Source organism: Agrilus planipennis, unplaced genomic scaffold, assembly GCF_000699045.2.
Source record: "Agrilus planipennis isolate EAB-ADULT unplaced genomic scaffold, Apla_2.0 scaffold151, whole genome shotgun sequence".
NCBI lineage: Eukaryota > Metazoa > Arthropoda > Insecta > Coleoptera > Buprestidae > Agrilus > Agrilus planipennis.
Genome location: NW_020439509.1, coordinates 408,017 through 431,059, shown reverse-complemented (window position 1 = coordinate 431,059; position 23,043 = coordinate 408,017). Strand labels below are relative to the sequence as shown.

The 23,043-nt window shown below is 35.1% G+C and overlaps 1 protein-coding gene across 1 annotated transcript in view; it reads right to left on the bottom strand.

Moving 5' to 3' along the window:
• Positions 1–1,146: 1,146 nt before the first annotated feature.
• The window catches only part of LOC108736924, a 31,997-nt gene continuing 10,100 nt past the window's right edge, over positions 1,147–23,043 (bottom strand). The window contains exons 2-7 of the mRNA XM_025979226.1: positions 16,046–16,272; positions 12,644–12,905; positions 10,624–10,805; positions 8,410–8,663; positions 1,232–1,473; positions 1,147–1,165 (exon numbers count right to left, since the gene is read on the bottom strand). Coding sequence (XP_025835011.1) covers positions 1,147–1,165; positions 1,232–1,473; positions 8,410–8,663; positions 10,624–10,805; positions 12,644–12,905; positions 16,046–16,265 — 1,179 coding nt within the window. The 5' untranslated portion in view covers positions 16,266–16,272. The remainder of the gene's footprint in view (positions 1,166–1,231; positions 1,474–8,409; positions 8,664–10,623; positions 10,806–12,643; positions 12,906–16,045; positions 16,273–23,043) is intronic.

Here is a 23,043-nt window from a genome sequence, read left to right as displayed (position 1 = left end):
CGCTAATGCTGGTGGGCGGGCAGTCCCTCCAGACTATGCCGGAAGGTAGGGCGGAAGTCCCTCTTCAGTTTTCTTTCAGGAATCGTGGGAATGGGTGGATGGTGGTTAGGGTGAGAAAGATAAGACGGACGAAATGAAGACAGAAGACAACGAAAGATTATCTGTGGAATATTATTGTCCTGGCATTTACCTAAGTGATCCAATGAAACCACGGAAAAACTTGGACCAAGGCAGACGGACCCGGAATTGAATAGGCGTCCTCACGAATGCTAAGCAATGGTCCAAACTAAAATCTATATATAGAAATGTACAAAGGAGCAGACACACAAGGACACAACCACTTGACTCGAAATGCTTAGCAGCTGTTGCATAGTTCTGCTTTTTGGTGCATTGCCATTTGACAATTAAATAAATAAACATGTGCATCCACAGAGAGTGAACAAATTAATTTCTCTTTTATTTTTAATTGAGTAAAACTGGGAAATTTGAAACAACTCATACAGTACATTTTGAACACAATAAATATAAATAGACGACTTATTCAACATGTCCAATTTTACAGAAATGAGATTTTCAGGTTATTCTCCAAATTACTCAATAAAAACGTCAAATAATGAATTTGTCTTACACAAAAAGTGTTACAATAAAAGCCCGGATTTCTAATAGTAACGCAATTTGCTTATATTTACAATTTAGAAATTCGAAAATGATTGTTAAAGGTGTATGTTTGGAGCTCTATGGAAGTCAATAAGAAATAGGCGAGATAGGTTGGTAGGACACCTTCTCAGGCATGAAGGTTTAGTCAGAGACATATTAGTGACAGAAACAGGAGTTAGAAGGGGTAGAGGTAGACGTAGATTAGATTACTGTTTGGAAATTGTTAAGGATGTGGGTTGTTCTAGTTTTGTAGAAATGCGAAGATTAGCTCAAGATAGGAAAGAGTAGAAGTGCGTGTCGAACCAGTCTTAGGACTGAATACCTTATGATGATGAATAAAAGCAATCAAGGAACGAGGAGAATCTTAAAAGAAAAACTACTAAAATTTACCTATAGTAGTTATATACGTTTCTGACAATTAGAATACCTACATTGATAATGAAAAGCCGAGAAGCTCTTCATCATCGAATAGACACCGAGGGTGAAAGCCTACGAACTACTGTAGTACCTATATTGAATGAAAGAGTATAAGTGGAGATGACAATTAAATATATATTTAATATTATATATATACATATTTTGAGAGGCACATTGAGAATTATATACAAAAGATTCCCGTTCCATATTCCCGCAAAACTTACCGCTGCTTCTTTGGGTATATTTTCTTTCCTGATCTTCTATTTCCGGTGCGATTACTTTGACACTATTGAACACCTGCAATAGATCTATTGTCTGATCGTCTTCCGATTTGGAAATGTTCTTTGTTTTCTGATGGTGGGAAGCCACAGATGAGTTGAAATGGCGTTTGCAGTTCACCTAAGTATAGATAATAACTAGATATACAATTCAGTAAACTATACAAAGGAAAATAAGAGTCATACAATATTCCAAAGAAGTACATTAAAATTAGAATATTAAAAAAAATCGGTAAGCTTCTCTGGTCGCGCCAGAAATGTAATTGATTGTGCTAAACTATCGGCCACGTATATAAAACGAATATGAATTTTTGTCAATGTTACTAGTTTTATTCGTTGATAGGCCCGGTAAAAGTGGTACCTAATTCAAATTATTACGTTGCCTGGTGCACTTTACGGAGAACTAAAGGCCCTCACTTGAGTTCTTAAGGCATTCCAAAGAAGCCATGGGAAGAAATAATGGAATACCAGTGCGCTCTACGTCAACTTTTATTATGTTTTCTTTATTTTACAACTACCGTCCCGCCCCAGCTTCGCAAGGGTGCAATGTTGATACTTAATATACTACTGAATGTCTTTATATACAACATTTACAGCTTTTTTGTCATTAGATCATATAAACCGGCCCCGCGGCCGGTACCGTCGCAATCGCATGTCCCTGCATTTTAAATCTGTAATATCTTCGAAAACATTCATTTAAATTACATGTTGTAAAGAGCCATATTGACCTATATTAAATGCACAATGTATTTAAAAGTACTTAATTGGATAAGGATTAATGCTGTATTGCTTAAAATCGCTTCGTAAATAAGCCATTATTTCTCATAAAAAGTAAAGGATAAAAAATGGTTATTGTGGGTTATCTCTAAGAGATAGACATATACCATCGCGGACTTTTTTGTGGACCTTTTTAAGATGTACAAAACTGTGGTACATTATTTTGATCTATCTCGTAGGGTTTAGCCAGCGTTTGCAATGTAAGCGCAAAAAAGTGTTTATTTACGACATCACATTAGAAACCTCTAAAATTATCAGTGTATTATACATATAAATCTTCGTTTGAATCACTCTATCTATTAAAAAATCGGTTGTCTGTAAAGTCGGTTTACTGACGATAGTTGAACGAGACAACGTCATAAGAAAATACTGATGGAATGGTTTCATTTTTCAAAAGAAAACTTTAATTTTATTTGTTCGAAAGATATTTTGTATGGATATAGAGAAGGAGGTAAATGGAAATGTATTATTGTATAGCAGCTGTCCACGCGGACGCATCGCTCACTCAAGTAGGAGAGAGACAGATGTCGTTGCATAATTTTAAAGATCTAAGCATACATAGGGACAGACAGCGGGAAGCGACTTTGTTTTATACTATATAGTGATTAGTGAGACTGATAAGCCCTGGAAATGTGCAAAAATGTGCAGTTATCATTTTTAAATGAGCAGAAAATACGAAGGTCCATGAGAAACTGCCTTTCATTCTTCAATTTTTCCTGAAAATTTATGATCGGAAACGTTCAACAATGGCACTGGAACGAGAAAACCGTCATTAGCACTCTCTCGATGAAAAGCTAATCATCCTGGTGTTTTACCATCATATCACTAACGTGAAAACGTTTTTGGCCCATAGAAATGGATTTTTACGGAAACAGTTCGCGTTTACTTCTGGGAATAATTTTTAAAAATCAAACATTTCTAATCCTCTTAACTCCTGTTTCTGCCTCTAATATGTCTCTGACTAGACCTTCACGTCTGAGAAAATGTCTTACCAACCTATCTCGCCTATTGTTTATTGCTTTCCAAAAAAACTAGATGGTAAAAAATCGTTTCAAAGAGAACTATTCATTACTTGACATCGTAGGGCATTATCGCTTTTTGACTCTCAAAAATGCAGGAATTTGGTTAAACATGATTAGTTCCATACATATAGCAGCCTATAGACACAAAAGTAGTTTATGCTATGACAGCAATTAACGGGATAAACAAGAGTTTAGTAAATCATTGCATACATATCAAAATTTTAGTGATAGACACTTAGGAGTCGTTCATAAGAATGTAATACTTCTTAAATTTGCATTCCAATACTCTTATCGCCACAAAATGTGCGTAATGGTGATTTTCATTTGATATCCTTTATTGCATTTTCTGCTAGACGCTCTATTTATATCTAGTTTCTGTCAATTACTAATACATTTACACGAAGCTTTACCATTTTGTTTTATTTCATAGCTTTATTTGGATTGAAACTATATTAGTTTAATTTACAAATACTTAAGTTCTTTTACGTGTAAAACTCTTAAATTCGACCCAAGCCTAATTTGCGGTCTAGACGTCTAGACCGTGTTAAATCCGATAAGAGATAATTTATTTATTTCGACTGTATCTGAAGTTTAACGTCCTTTCGTAGTTCGAAAGTATTGGTACAAAATAATTATGAAAACTTAGGGAGAACGATAAAAATTTCCATTAATCTTTCGTGAAAATTCGACACAACAATATCATAAAACCTTTTGAATTGCAACATTTTTACTAATTACTGTACGTATCTTATAAACCAAAACAAAACGAAAATATTGTTATGTAGGGAAAGTAAAAGTTGGTTTCAAGCCAATACAAAGCTAGAAGACGAAAAATTATATTTTCGATATCTATAGGAGACAGGAAAAAAAACGAAGAATGGCGCAGATTATTAAAAGTCTATGTTTGGAGCACGGCTTATCTACATGGGGGGGTGAAACCTACGAGGTGCGCGCTGCGAAAAAGAAACAATTAGACGTGTCTGAGATACGGGGGGATGATGAAAATACCTTCAATAGAAAAGAGTAGATGGAAATGAGAAGGCACTAGAAACGGTAGGAAAACAGAGGACGCTATAGAAATCTATAAAAAATAGGCGGAATAGTTTGGTAGGCTACTTTTTGAGACATACAAAATAGTTAGAGACATATAGGAAGCAAATACAGGAATAAAAGGGGAACAGAAACAACTACATTAGATTACTATTCGTAAATAGAGACATATGTTGTTATAGTGTTTGAGAAATACTAAAACGATTGGCTTAAAAGCTCAAAATTGGAAGATGTGGAGGTGCGTATGAAACCAGTCTTCGGGATGAAGGCGTTAGAGTGACGTACTATACAGTATTGGAAATTGTCATTGCTAATATATATATTTTTATGATAAAATAGAATCTTGATAAGAGCAAGACATCTTTATTAATAATTTGTGAAAAATTATAGAAGACAATCACGATTTCGAATTTAATTGTGCTCAAAGTATCAAAGGCAGCTGCGACCTATTATCGACGATACGGCAGTATTAGTAGCAAAATAATAAAAGACGCTAAATGGAACGAATGTCGTAGGAGAATTTTTGTATACAGTAGAATTGTGATAGTGTGAACAACACATTACAAAAGCTCACATAATGTAACTCTCATCTTCATCATAAGGTTGTCACTCCTAAGACTGGTTGGACTGTACCTCCTCTCTTTCCTATCCTGAGCTAATATTCGCATTTCCCTAAAACTAGAACAATCCACATCCTTAACTATTTGCGAACAGTAATCTAATCTAGGTCTACTTCTACCCTTCCTGACTCCTGCTTCATCCTCTCATATGTCTTACTAGACCTTCATTCCTGAGAAGGTGTCCTACCAACCTATCTCGCCTATTTTTTATTGACTTCCATAGAGTCCTCTGTTCTCCTATTCTTTCTAATACCTCTTCATTTCTAACCTTCTCTATAAACGGTATCCTCATCATTTACCTGTAACATCACATTTCGAACACTTCTAACCTTTTCTTTTCCGCTGCGCCTACCGTCCATGTTTCACACCCGTAGAGTAGTGCGCTCCAAACATACACCTTTAACAACCTTTTCTGAATTTCTAAATTAACCGTTAGCGAGCATAGAAGTGACTTCTTTTTATTAAAGGCGACACAATTTTGCGTTATCCTCTGCTTTATATCCCTACAACTCCTTCCGTTCTGACTTATCATATTAATTATATATGCTAGACGCCCGCATACTAATGTTTAGGTGATGAAATGGTCTAAAAAATCTATATCTCGTTGTTGTTGTTATACAAGTGAATGTATCTAAATAAATACATAAAGGATAAATTTTTGATAATTGAATAATGTCGATGTGTTGCATTTAAAGCTGTAATCTACACTCGTTTAGGTTTTGCTGTGTTGTAAGTTTCATTCCTAAAAAAAGAAATTTGCCGGCCAACATAGCGTACCTATTACTTCATATACATGCTTAAATAGCGGCCTCCATAATTTCAACTCCGAATCGTATTGCTTCACACTTTAACGACCCGCTTAACGATCCACTTTTAGATATAAATAAAAAAACATAGAGCGAACAAGGAAATTCCTACTAAATTCCCGTAAAAATGCGATTTATAAACAATTACACAGTCGCGGTCATTCTTATAAATTTAAATTGACCTGCAAAAATAACTTTTTGATATTGAATTTTATCCTAAGTAAATTTTAGACGGAGACTGGTCTAAAGATGCTTTCGACAAGGCTCTTTGTTTCTGAAAAAAGCGTTTCTTTATTTGGTCAGCATCACCCCTTTGGCATTTTGAGCAGTAGCATAGTGGTGGATGCCAGGAAGTCTTTTGTCTACAACTCGCACCCTGTTACCGTTACCATCTGGTTATTTCCACGTAAATGAAAGTTCGCTCGAAAATAATCCTGAGACAAATTTCAACTGTTTGAACTTATTTTGTTCTGGCAATTTTATGTCATCATAAATGCATGCCTACACAGTTTTATTTTATTTTACGGATGTGTGTTTTTTCCCTAATTTGATCACTAATCAACAACTGTGATTAAAATAATTATGCTAATTGGCTAATAATACCTAGTATCAAATGAAGCAGCAACGATCACTTTTACAATTCCGGCAGTTGTGTTTGGTATTTTCAATATGTCTAAAATTATTACTTGCAGAAAGGCAACAAAATTGTATAAATGACTTCTTGATCAAGGAAAGAGCATTTTATTGCGATTGGCCAACCAAAACACAAAATTACGTAATTCACTCAATTGATAGTCAATTTAGACCAGCCACAAAAGGGGATTAACAATTTCTTTACAAAGAACTATTTAGAATTCGCGTTTTAAAAATTTCTGGGTAAAACTTAACTCGAAATGTCCTCTTTAATAGATATGTGCTAGTGTTTTATATTTTTATGTATATTCGTTTTGATAATTTATGTACTTAAAAGTAGCTTCGTTGGATAATGTGAACAGCCGTTGTTTTTCGGTTCACATTATTACAATTCCACTGTATTTCTAAGCGATTTTCCATTTCTATTTCTACTCTATACAATAAATGAAATGAGTATTCCTGAAACTAATCAATGGTAACTAATGTATAAAATTAAAACTAACGTTGCTGACTATTGTTATCATATTAATAACACTTAATATGAATAATATCATAAAATATGAGACTTGACTGAAGATAACCAAGCCTAAGGATTCATTCTTTACACCGTTGCTCGCAAGCGAATAACGTGCTGCCACCTGTTGAGCGTAAGAAGAATTACATTACTGGAGCTCTGGTGATCTTACATAGCTTGAAGTTTAATTAGATCTTTAGCTTAAATCATCCCGAATTGACAGAAAAACTATAATTTCTTATGTCACATTTATAAATACATCAACATATGTGATGATCTCGTTCTCCACCTCTGTTCTCAATTTTCGAAAAATTCAGTTTCCATTTGCCATACACATACGTGGTATTTTCAAAAAGTATTGCGAATTTTATGTTTTTTCAAAAATTATTATTTTTTTTTTCGTGAATATCTGTTTTGTCCCCTTCAAAGTGATCCACACCAAATATTAAACACTTGTGCCAACGTTTTCTCCAATTCCCGAAGCACTTAAAAAAATCATTTTTTGTGATCTTGTTCAGCTCCTCCTTCGATGACGTCTTTATCTCCTCAATCGTAGCGTAGCGTCGTGCCTTCATGGATTTCTTCAGTTTCGGGAACAAATTACAGGGAGTCAGATCTGAGAAATATGGTGGCTGTGACATCATTAGTGTGTTGTGTTTCGCCAAAAAATCGCGCACAAGCAACGACGTGTGAGCAGGGACGTTGTCATGGTGTAAAAGCCAATTTTTGTTCTTCCACAAATCCGCGGATTACTTCCCGAAAATTTCGCATAACTTGCAGGTAATATTCCTTATTGACCGTTCTACTCTGTGGCAAGAACTCATGATGCACCACGCCCCTGCAATCGAAGAATACTCTAAGCAAAACCATCACATTCGACCTAACTTAGCGCGCTTTTGCGGTCTTGAACTTTGGTTTCCACGTCATAACCACAGACCCATGATTCGTCTCCAGTTATAACCCTCTCGAGCAAATTTGGGTCGTCAGCTTGCAATGTTAATGCGATGCTGTTTTTGGTCGAAATTGAGCTATTTTGGTACGAATTTCGCGGCGACCCGTCTCATGCCTAAATCACTGACAAAAATTGGCCCTCTGAGAACATTTTCTACCACCGATAAACGTTGCTTCGGTCCAAGGCAGCTTTACCATATTCGGAATGTGTCCGCGCTCTTAATTCTGTTTTTCACATAACATTTATTACAGATTCTTTGATCCATTTTTTGGAATAGGCAAAAATCGAAGACGCGCCAAAACACGTGCTAGCAAAGCAGCCGTCAAAAATTAACTGAACATGGCCGAACTTTTTGGTATAAGTGAAAGACATGAGTACCAACATAACACCGCAAAAAAATCGAAAATCGAATATACGTAAACAGCAAAAATTCGAAATTCGCGATACCTTTTGAATAGACCTCATATCCATTAAAAACTAAACCTTAACATTTACTCTAAACCAATTAACACTCTCTTTATTACGTATTTAATTCGGAATCATGGCATAAGTACCCTTATAAAAGGAACCAATTGCGGTTAAAATAGAATCATTCAGTTGCGTCCTGTACAGTTAGCGCTAAAGTGGGGTGGTATTTTTATACAAGTAGGTACATAAGTTTGCATATGATATGCGGTTATTACCTTTCTGCACGAGCTTTTACACAACTTAAGGGTGCACGATAAGTGCAATCGGTCTCGATCGGGAAATTTGAATGCAGCAAAATTCGCAACCGCCTCTTGATGTCTCATCATTGAAATCGGCTTCGATGCAGTCAGTTTAGGAGCCGGCATGACGTTCACATCTACCGGACATCCGAACTCATCGAGGAGCTTTTGCGAAGATTCACCTAATCCATCATGGGCAATGCATTCCGTTACTTTCCATCCTATACCCACTGAAAGAATGAAAATGAATTCAAATATCGTGAAATTGTTTTATTATTTGCGGAAGTTGAAGAGCAGATTTTTCAACAGGTTAAAGTAACAGTTTGATCATAGGAATGACGATAACAAATTACGTAATTTTTATTTCATATTTTCACTGCAAATGAATTATGAACAATTCTCATATGTTCGAAGTACATTCGCTACTGTAATTTAAAACAGAGGCGGAGGTATTACGTTCGGAATTATATATATGCAAGTCAGTTCAATATTACATAGACTTCACTTATCTGTAACCGCAGTTGTGTTGGGCGTTGGGGAGTTGAATTATTCTAATTAGTTTTGTTTTCGCCTGTCTACAGTTTAAGGATTTTCCAAACTTTATATATATACGCGAAAAAACAAAACGAATGTGCACTTCCAATTGTACGTTTCTGTAATGGATATAAAGAAACATTTAGGAACACAGGTGAAACTGTAGTTGAGAAATAATTTAGAATTATAATTGTCTTTGTTTTAAAATCACAAGCTTATAGAATAGTAAAGGGGAAACATAACTAGACAAACTTGATTTAAACAATTCCCATGCCTATGGTCAGATGCATTCTATTAAAAACTGAGAATTAAATTTTTAGGGTGATTACTGTTGAAAGTCCTAAAAGAAACTTTAACCATTGCTCCAATATCTAGGATCTAATAAATACGTATGCGAATAGTATACATACAACAAATCTTTTGTGAAATCTTCATGGAAAGATAATAATTAAGAAGAATAAGAAGTTAGTTGAAATCAGTTTCGGTCGGATAAGAGAGGCTGCTGCAATAAGTTGTCGAATGATAATTGCTTACAGAATTATTAAATTATTTAAATGAAAATTGGTATAAATACCGTTAGATTTTTCATGTTTATGGTTTCTTCTAGGAAAAAATGGAAGGGCCTCCTTGTTATAATTTTTTGATTTACCTATTAATTTGTAAAACTGCTCTGTCACGTTCCCATTAACTAAAACAGAAACAGATCAACGAGGAAGAAATTTGGAATGATTATGGTCTTTTCTCAGATCCATCCAGAACATTTGGCAAAGATGAGATAACAAAACAAGCAGCTTCAGTGTACCAGATGGAAAACAGTAAAAGCAGAAAGTACGAAGAATAAAAGTAAAAGGTGATCGCAACAAATCTATATTGTATTTCAAATGACTGTGTGATAATTGTAGGTTTGCATCAAAATTTTAAGATTTGTGGAATCAGTTTTTCAAATAAAATGCAGATATAATGAGGGTCTTCTGTCCTATCGCTATGTATTGGTCTAGTTTCGTATTTAGATTTTTTATATTTTACAGTACCACAACGAGTGCTTTTATGTTTTTCACCACACCAAAGTAAATATAATAAATACCTAAATAAACAAGTTGTATACTGTTTTGCAAAAGGTGGTTTGGTCATCTGTTCTTTACATCGAAATGTTCAGCGTACAATATGCATTTTTGTTAGTTTATTTCTTAGTAGTTTCGACGTAACGATTCTTGTTCATTCTTGAATTTATTGAATGTCCACGTTGTTAACAAGCTCGATGTTTGAAACAAATTTCTTTAATATATAGATTTCTTAAATGTAGGTATATAGGACCCGTAGGAAAAAATTCCATTGAACTTCAATTTCCCAGTTCGGGAATGGGATTTCCACTAGAATTCTATTCATCCCATTGGCAATTCTCCATTTATTACCATTAATTATTATCAGTGGTACCTAAATGGCATTTTTTTAATGGAAATAGAATGGAAATTTTTCCTACGGGGATGTATGTAGGTACCACAGTGAGTGGTGGAAAATGGAAAATAAAATCGGTTGCTTACAACAACTTTTTAATTGGATCAGGGGTTTAATTTTTAGCGTAATAGCTTCCTGAAGATTTCATTTTATTGAAGTTTTTAAACACCGGGGTGAATGCACATATATACAAATACTTACCGGGCAGTGTGGTTTTGAAAATTAATTTTGCTGCCTCTCCAACCAAAAGAACGTCGGCTTTTTCGTGCAGTTTTTCCGGTTTAATTTCCATCCATGCTTTAGTAGCTGACAAAGCTTCCGCTAATTTCCTATTTAATTTCGAGTTGGCTTCCCTTGCTCTATCATCTCGCATTCTTCCCGTCCTAAATTTTTTTTTTATAAATAAAGCAAATTTGACTACGTCATTCGGAGTAGTAAAACACAGGTTATCGTTATTTTCGGTTGATACTAAATTTTCAAATTTAATTAGTTCGGTTCATAGAACAACAAACTACAAACATTCGGAATTCCTCCTGTACATTTGTACTTTTAGGAATATATATGCCTATACAGGGTGTTTTTGAAATAAGTGCAGAAGGTGTCAATCAGAAGGAATCACATATTAAGTTCAGCAGCGTGACTAAGAAAAAAAAATCGGTTGTCTGTAAAGTCGGTTTACTGACGATAGTTGAACGAGACAACGTCATAAGAAAATACTGATGGAATGGTTTCATTTTTTCAAAAGGAAATTTTAATTTTATTTGTTTGATAGATATTTGGTATGGATATAGAGAAGGAGGTAAATGGAAATGTATTATTGTATAGCAGCTGTCCACGCGGACGCATCGCTCACTCAAGTAGGAGAGAGACAGATGTCGAACGCTGCCGAACGCGGAGGCCGATTGTGCCTCTTTGTCGCTCGTTCCGCGCTCTCGCTTGCACTTCAAGCCTTAAATGGAACGCCTCAGAGCGAGGTAACGCCGCATGAGTCATGTTTTTTCGTGCGTGCAGCCGGCTCCATCGAATTATAAGACGTTGTCACGTCAAAAACCAAAAAAAAAAAAATAGTAAGAAAATCACAAGTCACAAACCGAAGCCGGTCTTGGTCATGATGAGGCAACGTGGTGCAGGGAGGTGGAAAAAATTGCGATAAGAACTGCTACATGCTTAATCGAGTCTAAGAAGTAACAAACAATACATGGGCAAACAAATACAAAAAGGAAAATGAAATACAGCTCATTGAATTCGGTGCGGCGTTGCGTTGTCGTGTTTCTCTGTGCGATTTACCAGGACCGGTCTGACCCTTGCCGATACTTTCAAATGTTTTTCTCGAAAACGGTGGATTTTCGGACCATCAAACATTACTTAATTATATTGTTTTATGGTGCCCTATCATCTCCTGCAAAATCCTTACTTATTTCAGAACCACCTTACATATTTGTCATTTATGTTATATTCAAATGACGAAAGTACATAGGCGCTCTTATGAATGATTGGCTTAATAATGAACCAAAATCATACAAAAATCACTGCCACTCCTTTTACTACTAGTTGGTAGCTACGAGAATTCTAACGAAAAAGAGGAACAAAATTTCATCCGTAGTAACACAAATAACGTGTTGATAAATATTAAACGGATGTGGAAATATTGTGTTATAATGCAAACCTGATAGGTAATTTTTGATTAATATACTTCTTATTTTTAGTGACTTCTTTTTTATTCTTCTAAGCGATATTAGTATTTTTGGGAAAAAATTGAAGTGATGTTTAAAAGACTTTAGATAAACACCTGCGACATAGAAAGGGAGACTGGAGCGATTCATATTATTGTAAGTACTGCGTCTTGTCAATTTCGTTCGGAACATCAATGATACTTGGTTTTCTAAGTAATTCGGAGCGCATGTGCCTGTTTGACTAAAAGATTCTGACCCATTTTTGTTTGTTGAAGAAGGGTAAATGTAAACTAAATGAGACTAGAATTTATGAGCGAATAGGTATCCAACCCTTTATTAATCGCGGAATAAATGATAAATAATGGATAAATTACAAATGGCTGTTGTAAAGTTAACACTGCCATGATTCTACTTTAGGGACTTAATACGAAGAAAATTTACTAACATTCAACCAAACTTTAATGGGCTTTCTATGCTAATTGCTAATACGTAGGTTGTAGTTTGTGTTTATGAATAGATTTGTGTTAATAATTTAATTAAAAAATTACCTTTTGTCAGTCAATGACTTTTTACTGAATATCTCGTTTCTAATGACATCACTAATGACTTTATTATTTATCATAAAAGCGTCCTCTTGGAGTCGGCATTTAACTGTAATTTCTTGATCGGAAATTTGCCTTAAATAACGATCTTGCTGAATAACTAAATTTACAAGATAGAACATTTCCTTAGGAGATGTGTTGATGGAATCCAGTCGCACCCCACAACCTGCGGTTGGTATTCGCAGACTTGCGTTTGGCATGAATGATCCTGCAAATAATGGAAAGTAGAAAAGGACAAATAGAAAGAAGCAAATTACTACCTAACTTCAAGTACATAAATTGTTCAGTAAATTACCTATCTGTCTTGTATATAGGTTTTTTGCATATATTTTAAATTGGTATTGCTATCTAAAGATATTTGCTGCAGACAATAGTATTTTAAATGTTTGATAAGGTCTTACGAACAATGGTGTCTAGTAGACAAACTTTTTGTGCATATTTTATCAATGTGTGTAGGTATTGTAGAATAAACCGACCGACTGAGCCAACAGAGTTAAAATTTTGCACAGACGTTCCGTTATGCAACGTAGATGAATACCAAGAAAATATTTTTTAAAATTTGACCCCTAAAAGGGTGAAAAGGGGGGTCCAAGCCGCTGTGTTAGGAAGTTCGAAATTTTGCACTTATATAACGGTATTATTCACTGTAAAATGAGTTTTCAAAATATTACCCCTAATGGTGTAAAATGGGAGCTTGCAATATAATCGAAATCCACGCCAACGAAGTTACAGCTACTGCTAGGCCAACGAGACCTTGCCCTTCAGATTGTAACGCCTACAGATGCGCATTGAACAATGGTCATTTTGTGTTAAGGTAAATCATTTGAGTTCACCTCTTCTTCGAGCTACGAACTCGCCACACACCAACTGGCCGGGCTGTCATTTTCATAATCAATATAGTGAACGACTAAATAAACTGAATAAAAACACATAAAGTTGGGAGTAAAAAGTGCGTTCCCAATAACCAACCCTTTATGCATTTCGATATTTCTCCTGAGCATAAGCGACATCCTTTTCTAGCAGAATGCGGTTCTTGTTTATCATCTGCGCCGCAAGTGAAAACGTTAGGGGCCACCTGTCGATGGTTTAGCTGTACTTATTTGTATTAGCTGCATCATAGATTCAGTTTGTCAAGTAGGTACCAAGTAAGACCTTGTGGGACATTTGAAATACAACTTTTATAGGGTTGTTCGGAAAGTCATTTCGTTTTTTCCCGACAGAGGATTTAATTGCATTCTTTTGCACCCAACTTCACATTTAAGCCGTATAATTTTTATATGCTTGTGAAAAATTCCAATTAATTCTACGCAGTAGTTTTTGGTTGGTGCCCTTTTAAATATGGAGAGCGATAAGCAGCATTTTCGACATATCTTACTGTTTTACTACAGAAAGGGTAAAAATGCTGTTCAAGCCAGAAAGAAATTGACTGATGTGTATGGAGAAGGTGTGTTGACAGTACGCCAGTGCCAGAACTGGTTCGCTAAATTTCGATCCGGCAATTTTGATGTCGAAGATGCACCACGTTCGGGAAGGCCGGTTGAAGCTGATAAAGACGCGATAAAGGCATTAGTTGATGTGAACCGGCGAATAACAACACGTGAGATCGGATTGAGGTTAAATTTATCAAATTCAACAGTTTATGACCACTTGAAAGGCCTGGGATTATCCTCGAAGCTCGATGTATGGGTTCCCCATGTTCTCACAGAGAGAAATCTGTGTCGCCGCATTGACGTCTGCGATTCGCTTCTCAAACGTCACGAAAATGATCCGTTTTTGAAGCGCATCATCACTGGGGACGAAAAATGGGTTGTATACAACAACGTCAAACGCAAGAGGTCATGGAGCAAAAAAGATGAACCGGCTCAAACCATTTCCAAAGCCGATATTCACCAAAAAAAGGTGATGCTGTCTGTTTGGTGGGATTTTAAAGGAATCGTTTTTTTTTGAGCTTTTACCGATAACACAACGATTAATTCGGAAGTCTACTGTCATCAGCTGGACAAACTGAATGATGCACTTCAACAGAAAAGGTCAGAACTAATCAACAGGAAAGGTGTAGTGTTTCACCAAGACAACGCGAGACCTCACACAAGTTTGGTCACTCGCCAAAAGCTTTTACAGCTTGAATGGGATACAATGCTACACCCACCATATTCTCCAGACCTGGCACCATCGGATTATTATTTGTTCCGGTCACTCCAAAATTTTTTAGACGGTAAAACCTTCACCTCAAATGAGGAGGTCAAAAACCTCCTCGATCAGTTTTTTGCCAGCAAAGACCAAAAATTTTATGAGCGTGGAATTATGCTACTACCAGAAAGATGGCAAAAGGTGTTGGACCAGAACGGTCAATATATAATTTAATAAAGTATTTGTTTATTATACGAAAACTGTCTTTCATTTCCACAAAAAAAACGAAATGACTTTTCGAACAACCCTACCAAATATCAGTACATAACGATGTACCGGTTACCCGGCGTGATGATGAAGAATATGATACTGATGAAAACTTGAAGAACATATACGCTATTCATAGAATTTAGTTATCTACTTACTTTCGAATAGCCCCTCTCTGGACTATATTTAAGTTTTAAAGTTCTTGATTTCTTTTAGAATAGGATCTTTACGAAATTGGTTCTTAGTGCGTCTGTATCTAGTAGAGGTGGTTCATAAAATATATTCGCAAATAAGGGGGAGGGAGGAGTATTGCCTAATGAGATTTGTAAAGGGGTGGTCCAAGGAAGTGTAATGTTCATTAATTTTATTTCAATTTTTGTTTTTAATTTGACAATTGGTAAAATTTTTCATTACTGTAGGAGGGATCTTTCAGAAATGTAAAATAGAATGACATTTTTAATTACTAATAGTGGTTAATATGCAATATTAATGTGAAAATTAATTTTCGGTTTTTTATCCACTACAAACTTCCTCAGGTTAATGAGGAAAAATATTTTTGTTGCTGTTGTCACACCCCCGCCGGGGGTATTTTAATAATACTTTTCCTCATTAACCTGAGGAAGTTTGTAGTGGATAGAAAATCGAAAATGAATTTTCACATTAACATTAAAGTAGAATGCTTAATGAGAGCACAATTTTTCTTAAATTTCATTTCTAAGGTAAAATGTTGATTGTAATGTGCATTAGTAGTTTTTCCTAGGTAGATATTAATATTTTCTTTATTTAATTACAAGTTTATCTGATCAACTATACAGCTGGTATCGAGTACAGTTTGTACAAAAATTCTTAATTACAGTAGATTTCATTGTGACATTTAAATGTATCTCTTTGAATAGAAATTAAATTAGCATTTTAATATAACTTAATTTTCCGACATAATTGATTTCTTACCCAAATAACGACATTCCTGCGAAAAGTCTTTAGCAAAAATGACTCCTTTGAAAGGCATCTTCATTTGTAGCGTCACGTTCAAATAGTGATTATCGCAGGTCGAATTCAGCTGAAGAATTTTGTTACTGAAGGGTACCATTGTACTCTTTTGCCGTGATAGCTGAGCAGCTGACGCAGCCAAAAGAAATAAATAATGTGTTTTTATCAACCAGTCAACCATTATGATCCTGGAACAAAAACTGTTACGTTTTTCCTTTTGAACAAAACGGCACAATATTTTATACGTCGGCATGCCTACTCGGATCGAGGCATTGATATTTGATTTCTTTAACGGCAATTATTTAAAAAAGAATAGAGGAATGCTCCATAAAAAAATCACTAAATAAAAAGTTAAGACGTTTAATAACAACATCTATCTGTATAGTATTTCATTCATTTCAAATAAAATGAATATACGGGGGCCGGCTGATAAATTTTCTTCATTTAACGCTTAGCATAGAAAATAGAAAGAACTGTGAACGAAAAATGAGCAGAAATGCAATTGTTCCGTGTGCATTGTAATGTCTGTTCCATATTTGTGTCGTATCACCGAAAAGTTCCAATGATTTTTATTGAATCTGACTGTTTCCATTACATGGTCACTGAACTCATGATTGTTTCTAAGCCTCCTCTAGAGGTTGGGAAAAAAGTATATACAAGTTGAACGGAGCCAAATCCGGAGAGTTCAGCGGATGCGGATTAGATGTAGTTTACATAACCACCTCGCACAAACTCTAGCAGAGTGTATGAGAATTCGATTTTTCCATCAAACAAACTCCCACTAAACGCAAACATCCACATCCAGATTGCGATGTCTAAAATAAGGCGATAAATTGGAAAATGGTGATGACTTCCCTTTCACTCTGGATTGTCTGCTGAGGAACAATTTCGTATTTTTTTTTCTAAAATCCACCAAACATTCATCTTCCAATCTTAGGATCACAACCTAACCTAACCCGGTCAAACTTGCGTCATGCCACCTTGCCGTACTTTCCCTTCCTTAATAAACCAATCTAACATGATAAAACGTAATACAATCCAACCCAAGTCAATCCAGCGCAATCTAAGCTAACATAACCTAACCTAACCTAACCTAACCTAACCTAAAGCCTTCACATGCTCCTTCATTCATACTGTGCGTTATGAAAACATTGGCTCTACCCACCCTTGACCATGTGTCTCGCTATATAGCTAAAGATGGAGTTTCAGATAAACTGCAAACAGTCACGACCAATTTGTGCAAATGTAGAAATCAATGACCATGCGGAGTTTTGTCATTGCGGAACTTAAAATTTCCAAGCCCCATGAGATTCTGAACTACCTCTACTACCGAAAACCGTAAATATTTCTGTTTTTAAATATTCGGTTATTGGGCGCTACTTTAAACGTAATGTCATAACGCTCGTTCACGATTCCATTTTAGCAGCCAATACTAAAAACGATCCTGTGATCGGATTTCACCAAATATAGCAGTGGTGTGGATGGAAATTGTATGCCACCACATGCATCAGTTCGATAGGTACTTTTAGTTCCGTGTTGAGCGTTAATATGTAAAAATTTTAGCCGGCCACCCGATGTACCCATTAAAATGTAACTGCTCACTTAATTTAGGTAATAAAGAAAGTAATCCCTGTTTTTCTAATATCTCGTTAAATGGCACTTTTTTGCTTGCTTTTCAGCCTACCGTTAAATAACAGATACGCATTCTGAATGAGTTGCCTCATTAATAATAATTGTTAACACGTACAGCTACCTATTAATGAGTAATTACTGGGGTATGAAATAATTAATTTTTAAGTCTAGAAGAATGCAGTTTTTATAAATATGTACGTATATGCGATTTCTCGGAATAAGCAAGTACTCATCTATGTATATTTAAATATTCTGTCGTATCAAATGCAAATGGTAATTAAATATTTAGCTACAAATGTGTATTTATCCACTGAGAAAAAAATGCATGGGTGGTGTGGCTATGTAACATAGGAAATGCTAGTTTTAGCAGATGAAGCTACTTTTTATACTAGTAAATTTAATATAACAATAAATTCTGCTATAAAATGTAGTAACAACTACAAGGTAACGACGCAAGAATGAGGTGTATTCAGCTAAACTATAACTTAGCATTCTGGAGGACGCCGGTTCAATTCCGGGTCCGCCTGCCTTGGTCCAAGTTTTTCTGTGGTTTCCTTGGATCACTTGGGCAAATGCTGGGGCAGTAATATTCCACAGATAATCTTTCATTCTCTTTTGCCTTCATTTCGTCCGTCTCATCTTTCCCACCCGATTCCCGCGATTCCTGAAAGGAGGCTGAAGAGGGTTTTCCGCCCTACTTTCCGGCGTAGTCCAGAAAGACTGCCCGCCCACCAGCATTAGTAGCTGGTGGGAATGAAACACCCAAAAGTTTTTTTTTAAACTGCTAAACTATTCATGCTCCTTTATACAATAAAGTTTCGCTACATCCTAAATATACCATCTGCTGCAATATTGTAACATAGCTACCAATGTCTAGAGTAAATGGTTTGAAAGGTAGTAACCTTTCCAGCAATATCTGTAGAGTAGCATTTAATATTAACTATTAGCGTTGGTATCATAAAAGCAGCTACTGCAGTACAATAACAAATTCGGATAGCGCATGCTACAGTTCCGTACAATGTAATTGCACAAATACTACTATTTAGAGCCCCTGTCCGCAAAAGTCCTATTTTTTATTACACATGTAGCTAAATTGTTTTTCAGTGTCAAAGGTCATTTTATTTTGTGTGTTATTCAATTTGTTATAACTCGCGGATTTCGTTTTATCCTTAATTAAACCTGAAGTTGCAGTGATTAATGAGCAAACAAAAAATAACTTCTTACAGTTAGTTTCTTACTCATTACCACAAAACGAGTGAAAGTTTTAATTTAGGAAAAACACGATTAGTGGATGGTACATTCTGGGTTCTTTAAGTTGCAATCAGAAATACATAACCCTAAATTTTTCCAATTCATAATAGAGAAATAGACAATTAGTTTTCTCATTAACGGTGTAGTTAGCTATTTTTAAAAACAATACAACGGAAATGTATCTGATAGGATTTTGATTTCGATCTAAATATTCAAAAATTAAAAGTATGTATTCTTTGCATTAAAGTATCGCTCACAACTTATTTCCAAGAATTTTTGCAAACGCTTACAATCTCACTTGGAAAGGTAGGAGGAGACAGATTAAAAACTATTACACCTAAATTTTTGAAGTGAAACCTTTTTACGCACGGTAGGGTAAGTTCGTTTTATGCGTGCTATGTAACGAAATCGTGCAACGGATGTCCCCCCTCTACTCGACCACGTAGTCGAGTTCGTAGTGGGGATCGCTTGAGCCGTAAGCGCGCTTCAATCCAACGTTCGTTACAGGTAACTCCGGCATGTATAGTGTAAAATTTAAAGTCATAATGTACAAATAATACTATTAAACCAATTCCGTAACCCCTATACCCCTATCCCGGTATGTTTGAAGAAGTTTCACTTGAGTACCGTCTCGTATTTTTTTGATAATCACTTTTTTGCAGTAGTGTCGTTACAATTTTCATTAAAACATTATATTCGTAATTTTTTTTCAGATTTTTGTATGACTAGTTTAGAAACTAAATGGCGAAGACGGTTAGTCAACGATTTTAAAAACAAACTGGTTCAATAATGGGGTTAAGGCTAGAAATGAGGTCTCTGGAGGGTATGTGATGCCGAATAAACACACTCTACAAAATCCTGAGAAATGCTTCCTGAACACGATTAACTCTTCTAGCAAGTCCGACTTCCAAACCCACGAAAGCATGAGCCGGGTAATCCCTGGGCAATGCGTGGTATGCAGTGAAAGCCAAAAAAAGCTGACAAAAGACGAGTTTCCGGCGTTTAAAAAAAACCGAATCTTTTCAGCTGAGGGACACAATCCCGATATAAAAATATCAGGAAAGCTGAAGATGGCAGCCTCATCACCTGAATACTTAGGTAAAAGTTGGAAATATTCACTAAGGAAATTGTAACTATTCCTAATCTCCTTCAAAAGACAGGCGGATTTCAAGGAAAATGTGCAAGGTTTGTTAAGGACAAACGATTTGGTATAATGAATAGATTAAAAATTGCAACAGGTCAGAAAGAACAAGAATTAAACAGAGAACTAAAGAAAAAAACACAAACAGCAGTCAAAACTGAAACTAAAAAAGAATTGATAGGCACAAAAGATTTTAACGATTACATAATGATTTACAGCGGAGTAGACCTAAAAATAAGATTTCAATGCGGACTAACAATATTGGTGGATAATAATTAGAAAAATGATACAAATATATAGCTACTTTAACAAAAAAATTAATAACTAATAACTAAAATAGAAAGAGTATAATCTAACAATAATAGGGGCACATGCACCTGAAGAGGGAAAAAGTAAAATAAAAGCCGATATATAAGTAAATAAAGTAATAATTGATTACATTATAATAAGTGAAGGGCTAAACGTCAGAATAGGAAATACACCAATACCAGATATAGTCGGCACGTTTGAAGAGCAAACAGTGAACGGTGGGAAAGGATTAAAACAATCGCATAGTTTCTGTAGAAAAAAAGATATTACGAAACAAAATAAATCGTCACAAGAGCAATATCCTACCAGAAATCTGATAGTTGTCAGTTAAGGGATACTGAATCTTTTATTCGTTATTTTGGTGTTCTGGAGGTAAAACCTACGGCTTATCATAACTTAAAATTAAACACAAAAAATATTTTTGAAGTTATTTTAAAACTAATGTTGTAAATTAAATCAACAGAGTGTCGTTCTAAGAGGTTACGAACTCAAATAAATATACATGATGTACTGTTATACTGTACTATTAAAACATACAAACTACAAAATGCTGTTATTACACTTAAAAAAATATGAAACAGTTAACATAAATCTCCTTTAGTTGACACAAATAATGTACTATAGTTAACATGTTCTTAATTGTGCAAATTGAGCACGTACATAGCTTCATACATAACTGTATTTTAAACGAATGAACAATTAAGTGCAATACAGTATCATTTTAAGGATTTCATAGCAACATTTCTAAACGACATTATTGTGTGGATCAATTAATTCTATAACGTAGTATTTTTTAAAACTGTCTTTAATTATACTGGAAATGTATGTTACCATCATCATAAGGTCGTCAATTCTAAGACTGCTTGGATACGCACCTCCACTCCTTCCTATTCCGAGCCCATTTTCGCATTACCCTAAAACTAGAATATCCCACATCCTTAACTATTTGCGAACAGTAATCTAATCTAGGTCTACCTCTACCCCTCCTAACTCCCGTTTCTGCCTCTAATATGTCTCTGACCAGACCTTCATGCCTGAGAAGGTGTCCTACCAACCTATCTCGCCTATTTTTGATTGACTTCCATAGAGTCCTCTGTTCTCCTGTTCTTTCTAATACCTTTCTAATAATATTTATAACTTTCTCTATCAACGGTATCCTCATCATTCACCTGTAGCACCACATTTCGAACGCTTCTAACCTTTTCTTTTCAGCAGACCCCACCGTCCATGATTCGCACCCGTATAGAGCCGCCTTTAAAAATCTTTTTTGAATTTCTAAATTAAGCGTTTGCGAGCATAGAAGTGACTTCTTTTTATTGAATACGAATCGACCCTGCGCTATCCTCTGCTTTATATTATTACTCCTTCCGTCCTGACTTATCTGACTTCCTAGATACCTAAAATCAGCCACTTCTTCTAATCTTTCGTCTCCTATCTTTATATTCGCTCTTTCTCTACTTTTTCTTCCTTTACATACCAGTATTTTTGTTTCACTTACGTATGTTATGCAACATATAAAATTAGTTTATCGTTAAACATATTTCGTTCACAACTCTTAAAACGTTGGAACCTACAGTTATTGTGCGTAGCTTATATGGTGGATTTTATATTCTGCAAGGGGTTTATGGAGTATGCCAATACCAGAACTACAGAATTTATTAAAGTGAATTATTATATTTTAATTACTTAGGATGTTGTCTAACTATACGTAGGTCACAGAATCGTCGAATCCAATGTATAATCACTATTAACAATGAAAATCAATTCACCATAATGTATTGAAAATCCTACAAAACTACTTTTGATACACAATTTCTCAATAATCTTACGGTAGGTGCCTGTCTAAGATCGTCTTGAGTGAGCTGTCCCGAAAATCTACCCTTTGATGTAAAGATGAAGGGTAGAACGAAAGAATCTTTTCAGCTTTACGCTAAGATTCGTGGGTGGTGGAGGTCACGATGATAAAGACGGTATGTACGTAACTAAGAAGGTAGAAGAGTAGAAAAACGTCTTTGGAATATTAATGTGCTCCAGCCTTTGAAAATGAAGAAAGCCGCAGAGCAAGATGGATGGGTTTTAAATACAATTGGTGTCCTCTTAAATGTCAAAATATAATTTGATTTAATGAAACAACTGTATTGAATCAGAAACAACATTACGATAGTGTTTAGAGAAGTAATGCGGGGTAGTGCTCAACGTAATAAATGTTCTCAGAAAGAATGTTATGAAACCACCTAGTATTTTTTAAAAGGTGATGCCGCCCTTTGATGATTACATCCAATAGAATATCTCTATGTCCAAGTCTCAACTGACCCTTCGCAAACACCGGCTAAATTCAAAATAATTTGTTTATGTTTTTATAAATAAATAAGTTAATGTTATGTTTATTAGAACAAATTAAGTAAAGTTAACAATTGTAAAACATCTTAAGTTAAATGTTTTGATTTTATGTCAATCTAATAACCAAAAGAAGAATGCCAAATTCGATTTTTGACACGATTTGTGACTTGAAAAATTAGAATATCATAAAGGACTAGTTAAACCTTAATTTGTTTCATAATAGGTGTACCTATTCTAAATAAAAACAAAACAAAAAAATTATTAAAATAGATAGATAGTTTTACCT